At 35.7% G+C, this 9,912-nt stretch overlaps 1 protein-coding gene across 1 annotated transcript; it reads right to left on the minus strand.

Moving 5' to 3' along the window:
• Positions 1-1,038: 1,038 nt before the first annotated feature.
• Positions 1,039-4,898, minus strand: LOC116430768 (uncharacterized). Its single transcript, XM_031985315.1, has 2 exons — positions 4,429-4,898; positions 1,039-1,372 (listed from the first exon to the last, which is right to left on the minus strand). The coding sequence occupies exons 1-2, from the start codon at positions 4,789-4,791 to the stop codon at positions 1,049-1,051; spliced, it is 687 nt and encodes a 228-aa protein (XP_031841175.1). The 5' UTR covers positions 4,792-4,898; the 3' UTR covers positions 1,039-1,048.
• Between the last annotated feature and the right edge of the window lie 5,014 nt (positions 4,899-9,912).

Consider the following 9,912-nt stretch of genomic DNA (forward strand, 5'->3'; position numbering starts at 1 on the left):
AATAGGACAAGGGGTTAAACATGCAGTTAGCCATATCTTCCCAAAATGTTATATAAATATGTTTTGGAAAAATATTAAGTATTGAACAATTTAAAACACTAACTGACATAATGATTAAAATAACTAATTAATGAAAGAACTGTAATAAGTTAGCTTTCTTGCGAATAGCCTGTGCGATACTACTTTTGAATTCTTATTATTCAAGAACATTAAAAATGACTGTTTACACTTTCACGATTTTAATGTTTTCAAGATATGTTTAAATGTTTCAAATACTGTTCAAAATGAGCACTTCATTTTCCTGAAATTGTAGATTCTCACTGGGTAAAATAGGGAAAAGTGTAATTAAAACAAATTCCATTTCATTTGAATAAATTACGAAATGTATTAAAAAATTTGATAATAAATTATTAAATACAATAGATATAAATATGATATTCGACATCAGTAATATAAATATCTGTTAAATAATACTGTACAGTATCAAAATTATTTAGCTACAATGATTGTCTTTCATAAATACCTATTCCTTAATAGCTCGTCAGGAATATGCACATCAGTTACATTAACGGATTCTTTATCACATATCGCGTATCACCTTTGTAAAAGGTGGTCTGAGAAGGTACCATGGTATTCAATAAATAATCACTTACAACTACCTACCGCTCTAAATAAATAATTTCAATGTCCACGAATAAATAATAAATACCAACGCTAATGATTAGTGACCGTAATAAATAATTTCATGAATAAATAAGTTAAATTGCCTACACTATATAAAGACTAAGCTCGTTTCGCAATGATTGCATTATCTTGAACGATTATCACGAATGACTTGAACGGCGGTTGTCTAGTCACGCGTATTGTGACACGGCTTCGCGTCTCGTGCCAATCGCAAGCGATAGGTGCTAAGTCAATTTACATCGCACATTCGAAATCAATTTGCACCATTTTCGTCGATGGTGTCATACATTATCATGGACACGATCCGCGTTTTATTTTCGCGCGAGAATGCAGCGCGATGTTCTTTTCCCCTTGCAATTGCTTTCTAGTAGTCGAAAACGCGCCTCCAGATGTGAAGATAGTCCCTGTACTTGCGGACCACGCCCCAATCACGGACCAGTCTCCTGGTGTCATCAACGGGTTCCCGTTCGGAGATCTTCATGATACTCCTGTGAACTCGCGACGGCACTCGCAGGAACGGCAGATTGACGATGTGACTCTCGACTTCGCACAGCAGCATCATTAAGTAAGACTGCGTCCCTTTTAGCGCATTGTGGATCTTCGAGTTCGTCTCGTCATCCACCAATTCCTCGAAGGCGACCGCGAACTTCTGCAGATCCATGTGCATCTTTGGCAAGCGTTCGGCAATCTGTAAGACGAGTCGATTGTTCAGATATTTCAGTCAATGATTCACGGCGGCGTTAGACGCGAGCGATGTGTTGCTGATGTCAACACTATTATGAAAGTCGTCAATCGCAATTGCTAATTCTGTGTATACTGTTCGATCAATGATAGATCATTGAACCACGGTTCACGTGACGTGTTCAATTGAATTCAAAGTGTGTATTGGATATTAAAAATAGAACGTTGTAGGAATGTAAATCTGTATATGTTTAATGTATAAATTTAATTATTGCTCGGTTAAGGATCAAGTTAAATATTAAGAGATTTAATTGTAACGATTAACTAGAAGGAAGAATAGTGATTACTCTTTGCTCATTTTTTACTATGGGAAACGATTTTTATCATTGTTTACTAAACTTTCGTTACAAATATAGTCAAATACGTAACATCATACTCTCATATGTATTAGAAATATTTAACTTCTTTTATATGAAAAATATGTCAATAAAATTGCAAATGTTTTCGAAAATTTCCAATTTGTTTAAGCATTTGTCTACTAAATTATATAATTAGTGAAAGCATTTGATAATAGAAGAAAACATCTATTCCTCTATTTATACTCGTCTAACAAAGCATGTTGATAGTAAAACATGCGGTTATCAAAGTTCACAAAATCCTTTCAATTGCTAATATCCAAGGGTTAAATAAACAACAACGTTTCGTTCGAACACTATGCTTGCCGCTTAACAAAAACCGTACTGACAAATTTCCTATCGTAACCAGTCAAATAACTAGCTACAAACTAAAGGTAAACAAGTTGGATCATACATTTTTTTCATAGAAACGGAAACAAAAGGAAAGAGAAAGATTAAAAAGCTAAGGAATCGGACAACATAGGAACTAAAATAAAGTTAAATGAACGAAAGAAAACGCACTGTTTGAAATCCTGGTACGGTTAGCTCTAATAATATTCCAATTCGCAAAGGGTTTATAGAAACGATTCCTAGCAGGAGGGAAAGAATGCCAGTGCAATATGTCAAGGACCGCGAACTCGGTCGAAACGAGCTGATGCAGACTGATTAAAAAATTGATTAGTCGGACAACATAGGAATTGTAATAAAATCAAATGAACGAAAGAAACCGCAGAATTTAAAATCCTGGTACAGTTAGAATCAACACTAAAACTACCGAACAATTAAATTGACTTTTCGAAAGTACTCTACAGAAACTCTAAGAATGCACCCGTTGAAACTTGAAATGCTTTACAATTCAGTTTGCGTATTGTTAAATCGAATTCTTTAATAATTTCTCGGAGAAACGTTGGTCGTCTTTTTAATAACTGCAAAAAGCAGAAATCAGGAATTGGACGTTTGACCCGTCTAGTAGTTTTAGCGTTAATAATATTCCGATTCGCAAAGGGTTTATTGAAACGATTCCTAGCAGGAGGGAAAGAATGCCAGTGCAATATGTCAAGGACCGCGGACTCGGTCGGAACGTGCTGATGCAGAATGATTTGTAGAGCGGCGAAAGGAAGAAGGGGGAGGAGCGAAAATATCAGGGAGTACCGCGGACGTTATCACGGGTGCGTTATCAGAGTGCACGCATCGCGGCGGACGACAAGCGTGATTACGCAGTCGCGCGACCCGGCTAACATGAGCGGGATGTACCCTGGACCTGCGTTGCGCGCGCAAACTTCGAACAGCCGCGCACGCTTCTGCTCGCCTGCTACTTTATAATAATTACCGTCTCATTAAAATTTGTTATTTAACGTTGCGTTAATTAATTGCAACGACGAATGGTCAACTGATCGCGAGAGCTGAAAATGCGCGCGACTCCGTCGCGGCTCACCTGTCCCCAGCGACAACGATACATTCAAAACTCGCCCGCTCCGTTCGCGTCCCGGCGCTCTCACCACGCTCGATGAATATTTATAGGAGGGGGCGTTCTTAATCATCGCGCGGCGACACAAAGGACGATTATAGCCTCGAGGAAGTTCAACGAGATAATCCGCGGATCAACACCGGACTTTCTTCGGAGGGGAGCCAAGGCTTTCCGTTTCTTTCCGTTCAAAGATTTTAGACTTTCGCGCGGCCGAATTTGTTGTTGAATCTCGATTTAACACTAAACCAACCCGGTATTTTATATACATCTATTCCTATTGTAATCAATCAAATATCTAGTTATAAAATGAAAGTAAACAAATTAAATTGTACATTTTTCTGGGTGAAAACAGAAAGAAATGGGAAGACGAAAATTTAAAAGCTAAAGTAAATAATTAATTTAAAATAAAATAAAACACAGTATTTTTAATGAAATTTGAAAACCAGTCATTTGATGGGTCGTTTAGTGTTAAATATTTCTGATGGATATACACTCCAGAGCATAACTACAGCACCACTACAGTTTTCAGTAATTGTAGTATCTGAAGTAATAACTTTTAACTATTAATAATGTGGTAAACAAAGTATGTTAAAAATATGTATTTAAATTGTGTAGACGTGTCAATTGCTTTTTTTTCATTGGTGGAAAGAGGCAATTGCGATTGACTGTTTTGAAGTTGCACGCGAAATATCGTATTTTGTAGTTATTTTATATCTTAAATACACATGCAACATAGTTTTTAAAAGATTATGACAATTTGTTTTCTTTCTAGAATTTAGTAAGTCTTTCATTAGGTCGACGAATACAGAAAGCTTGAATTTCTTTCGGTAAAGAATAATTTACCAAAATAAAACTATTCGTTTGAAAAGTTTCATATTTAAAAAATATTGTTATAACTTGACGTTAGACAAGAAGTAACCACTAGATTGCACGTTCACATAATTTACCGGTAAAAAGCATTGCCATTTTAAAGACCACGAAACACTCTTTTCCTCGAGAAGCTATTACAAAACAGTAAACCGTGTAACGCGAATACGGTAACGCCATAACCCGTATTACGAAGAAACAAAATTTTCCGTGCATCAACATAATACCATAATGAGCTTGGGGCTTGCGAACTATGTGATCGTCGAAGTAACGCTAGAACCACTATCGCGGGAGGCAGAAACGTTAACCACGAGAGTCTATAGAGTTACAAACAAGAGATAAACTTACCTCTTGCGGCGTGGCGTTGACCAGATCGTTGATTATGTGCACGTCTTTTTCGTCTGGAACCCAGTTGGGGATATAGTGATGGTTCTCAACGCCGATCCGCACCCTTTCGTACAGGAAATCGTAGTCCCGATTCAAGTAATCGTTCATCGTCAGCTCGTGCTGCAGCTTCAGACTCTGCAGGCTGGTCTCGACTTCCTCGTTAAGATTTTCGAAAACGCTGGGCTCCGTTTCTATGATCTCCCCACAGGGCAGGTGCCAGGTGGGCACCGTGGATCTAGTAGATCTCCTCGGTGCTCCGAAAACGACGGCCAAGACGGACAACAATACGTACGATCGCGATACCAGCATGTTTAGTGTTCGATCAGTTCGCACAAACACTAATTGCAATTCGAGCAACGACGTCTCGTACACTGTAATCCCGGTAAAACGGAACGCAAGGCGATGTCAGCGACTGGCGTGAGATCGTGAACTGAGATTGTCAAACTCTCGTACTTCCAGCTTATATATGGTATTGTGTAAACAATCGGGCGTACGCACGCACGATCGACGGTGGGGTGGCAGCTTACATTTTGTCCAGTTTTTCGCCGCTCCGCCGGAGCGCCGTGTGCCCACGACCGAGACTTCTTCGTAACGAATTTCGGAGAGTGGGAATCGGATACGTCGATTTAGATGGTAATCGGCCACAGGACAAACCGCATCCAGAAATAATTCCCGCGATTAATAATGTTTACTAACTGTGCAAACGGGCAACGCCTGCCGCAATAAACGCATCGTTATTTACGATCTTGCAATCAATGTGGCGTCACGATTAGGTGTGTCACACCACAAACCGTAATGATCGTTATATCCCAATTCCGGTTCTGACCGGTTCATTGTCAGAAAATTACTTTATTCGATAGAACTTTTGAATAAAGATTCATCTTAGCGCAGGATTATCCGGGTACAATGTTAAGATGTTCAACAGTTCGCTGGATGTTTCAAATTTATCCCATATCGCGTTATGCATGTAAATTCGATGATTATTGCTTGTTTATGATTATGCTGCTTGCTTAATGAAACATCTATTTATCGTTATTCGAAGGAATTAACACTATTGAAGTGTTACATAAAGGACATCTTATAGGAATAGCGTTTCTCGTTGAACTGAATCCTAATGCCAAACGAAAGATGAAGTGCATCGAAGATTGAGAGAAAAATAGAGAAGGGAACCGCGTATTGCAACGAACGAATTGCATAAGAAGCTTTCTTATTTTCGGTATCCTTTCGGAGGCTGCAGCGCAACCACATCCACATCCAAATTTATCTGAATGACGTGTTCGTGTAAACGCGAATAATACCTATTGGTTAGGCATCGCGAATTTCGCGGATTCCCACGTTTGTGTTCTCACGTTTCGATTTTCCCCGAAAACCGTGGTATACCTGCCGTCACGTCGTGTGTGTGCGGCGCTCGCAAGCTCATCGGAAGTGAAGTTCTTCGGTTCCGACAGAAGTCTTACGGATGCCTGATGCACGCGTTATACAGGCAAACACGCGGTACTATTTGCATTATGATTCAGTTGGGAATGCCGCATCGCGCAGTGTCAAAAGCCGCGTAACCGCGATCTGATCTCGAGTGGCGTGTACTGGTAATCTAATCTGTCCGACAGAATCAACGGTAACGCTCGCGAATGGTCATCGATGTACTTACTACATTAAGTACACACGTATGACAAAGATCCCGTGATTCCGATTGTGAGTCACAGTGTCATATCGATACAGATTTGCATCTAGAACAAATTCGTTTACATCCCTGTGAAACAGTCAATGAAAACGCCGAACATTCGCGGGAGATATTTTTGAATATGTCGGGTCGCGATCTTGCGGGGATACCAGCGAGATGAGGCCGCACGAAAAATTGACGTCAGGCGGTCAACACTTTTGCGTTTGAGTCCGGTGTACAGACGCAGCGCAAAAACTAGTGAATGAAGTCGACGTAAGGTACTTACGCGTCCTACGTCGGCGATAATCCTACGTAATACACGAATACGCGTGTACGCCATATAAGGCGATACTATAATTAGCGAGTTAGAGAATCCAAGGGATTAAAATTAGGTCTCCTCGCACTGGATTAGGACGATACGGAATTCCGCTTACGAAGGTCTGTGTGTGTATAGTCAAATCGAGGAGACATCAATGATATTTCCTTTTATAGAGTTTTGTATGGTTTTATTAAGAATTTTATCGTCAAATGTAATTTGGTATGATTTTTGATATAACATTTGTGAATTTTATAAGCATTCATTGAATGTAAATGAATTGGACTTTTGGGGGTATTTGTCGAATAATGTGAGTGTATCAAGAAGGATTTCTTAGGTATGCTTTAGTTTTCATATCTGAATGATTAGTTTTTTATTGGAAGCTTTAATACCTTATATTAAGTATCACTTGGTCAGTTAATACATTCACATCGGCATGTACCATCGATGGTATACAGCTAACTTATAAGAATAAAAACAAATCAATGTTCATAAGGAAATTATTTACCAAATTATTTATTAACATTTACTTACAGTTAGCAACTGAAGTCAGAAAACTAGATACATGACAAAAGAATTCATTTCAACATTACTTTTGCAAACATTGTTATTATTACAATCTATGATTAAGTATATAGAAACATATCCTGACGTGAAAGTATTAAACAATGTTTGAAGTGATAACACTTATTTAGTTGGTTTCTCCTGTTTAATTTTAATTTCCTGAATCAAACAAGTTTATGTTTTTACTTTCTATGCGAAATTTATATACTGTTCGATAGACTTTATTAAAAACTTCTTTAATTAAATGATTTTCATCGTAAATACAGTTTGCGGTACATTTAATATCTTCTAGACGGCTACTAAAATCATATTTAACTGCTCTATAAACTTAAATGTTTTATTTGTAAAATGATCATTTAAAATCATATTTATACCTATCTGGCATATACAATATTTATTCTTTATTCATTCAGATTAAAAATATGTGGAACTTTCTATGCATGGTGAGAAATACTTTTTTATATATACAAATGTCTATTTAATGTTTTTAGTAATAATAATAATAATATATATATATATATATCACTACATTAGAAGTGGAATAAAATTAGAAGCAACACAATCAAAAAGACATCATCTGACACATTGTGTAATGGAGAGATTTAAAATTAGGTTTACAGACATTTACGGTCTATGCACACGAGTGACGCGATGCGGCGCCGTAACAGCGATGCTGTGCGATTTTGGAAGAGCAAAAACGTAAAGTTTTCTTATCCTTTTTTTGTGAAACAGAAGAACTTTGTTTCTTTGTTCGTTCAAAACAACCGCTACGACGTCGCATTCTGGAGTGTTTGCCGTTTAAACGCGGTAAAAAACATTTTTCGAATAAAATAGTGTGTATAGGACTTGTTTAGCAGAATTTGGTGTCGTTTCTGGTATTGTTGGAAATAGCAAAGCCTGTTCTTTAATACACAACAAAAATTGAATGACACTATTCATAATTGTAGCTACATTAATTTTTATTCAGCATTGCTTGCTTCGTATCAAGCAATCTTCGCATCGGAACAGCATTTCCGATTTTAAGACTTATTTAATCGAATTCAGTATTGTTTCTGGTATTATTAGAAAGACAAAATATAGAATACAAATTGGTTGCTACTAACTGCAATTGTGGTAGTTATTGGAAATTCTATTTGGTATGAATAAAACTTGCTGCGCCAACCATAGTTGCAGATAATATCACATAATTCTTGTTCAGTATTAAATAATAGATCCTTCCTCTTTTATCAATATTGAAAACAATTCTGAACTCTATCAAATATGTCTCAAAATTAAAAAAACAATCACTTCCATTCAAAAAGCGAGTGATGGACCGCGAACGATAGTGTAAATAGAAATTGTTGTAGCTTCCAGAATTGCGGATAATAGCACTTAATTCTTATACAATATTAAAGATTACGTCTTCCTCTTTCCATTAATACCAAAATCAAATCTAACCTACGTTAGATATGTCCTAAAATTAAAATATTCCATATGCATGCCAATATCACGTGACGCACATGACGCAGAGCGAATGTCAATATGAATAAAAATTATTATAACTACCAAAGTTGCTGCTGGAAAAATCTGATTCGTTTTCTACATGAAAATCTAAGCCTTGCTTTTTACATTGATACTAAAAACAACTCTGAACTAAAATTAAAAGTATCCGTACCCAGGCAAATACCGCGTGACGCTTCACGAGCGTCATTTTAATTAAAAATATAATAGTATTCAACTATACACATGTTACATTTAATTTTACTTGGAATTATTTAAATTGTAAAAGCAATAAGGTTACAATTGATTATTTTAGTGTATAGTTTTTTCGGGGTTGTTTTTTTTTAAAGCTGTGTAGTCACGTTGATAATTATTAATTATTAATATATAATGCTGATTATTAATATGCCTCAAATTGATGCGTTTCATAAACCTAGTGTTAAATACGTGCAAAAAATGTTGAATTATATGTAAAATAAAATATTATCTGATATAATTAACTGAGTATATATAAAGAAGTTCTCTGTTTAATACCATCGTGGACATTTCCAACAAATAATACTTTATTGAATGTACATGGCTTTGTGCGTTTATTATTTATGATCAGTTTGCTCATGCTGAAAATTAAAAACTAATTTTGAAAATTATTGAATAATACATTACATTATATGTAAAAGATATTTTTATTATTTTTCTATCGGTTTATCTATTAACAAAACGCGTTACATTTCATCCACATTTATTTGTCCATTTTAGTTAGAACTTTTAATATTGTAATACTTTATCAAAAATATCATATATCAATATCAAATATGGACCAATCAGTAGTTCTTTAATATCAATATAAGTAATTTATGAAGAATTACATATTTACTTCTTTTCAAAACTACAAGCCCCCTTTGAAAGTAATTGTTCACTTAAAATATATCAAGTGATTTAGACTATTAAAAATAATTATATTAACCTTTATAGAATGCGTATGTATATAAAGGGAAGTAAATTTTCATAAATTGAATTAGTATAAAAATAAATATTTTTCATTACAGTTTGTAATCACCACAAATAATACAAACTTTTCGAAAGCATGACATGTTACCTACATGGCATGTAAACATATACTTGAGTTACTGAGAGTGATATTTTAATAACATTCAAATTCGTTATATCAAGTATGCTGAATATATTTCACTGCATAAACCACTTAATTTTCACTGAATTATATCGCCGTTAAAATAATAAAGTACTCCATAAATAAGTATTTCCCATTAAATATCAATCGCTTTGAAGTTAACACAGGATAATTATAAGTCTAAATAAAATATGTAATATGTTATATGTATATGTAAATGTAAGAAGTAATGAATATTGAATACAACCTTTCAACCCTTCGTGGACTCCTGATACTGAAGGA

Source organism: Nomia melanderi, chromosome 2, assembly GCF_051020985.1.
Source record: "Nomia melanderi isolate GNS246 chromosome 2, iyNomMela1, whole genome shotgun sequence".
In the NCBI taxonomy this organism is placed as follows: domain Eukaryota; kingdom Metazoa; phylum Arthropoda; class Insecta; order Hymenoptera; family Halictidae; genus Nomia; species Nomia melanderi.

Bases quoted from the DNA above. Each gene is read 5' to 3' on its own strand.
- LOC116430768 (XM_031985315.1), bottom strand. From the start codon at position 4,791: ATGCTGGTATCGCGATCGTACGTATTGTTGTCCGTCTTGGCCGTCGTT. The intron at 1,373-4,428 runs GTTTGTAACTCT...CTCGTCTTACAG, and splicing joins AAGAGGTAAGTTTATCTCTT to ATTGCCGAACGCTTGCCAAA.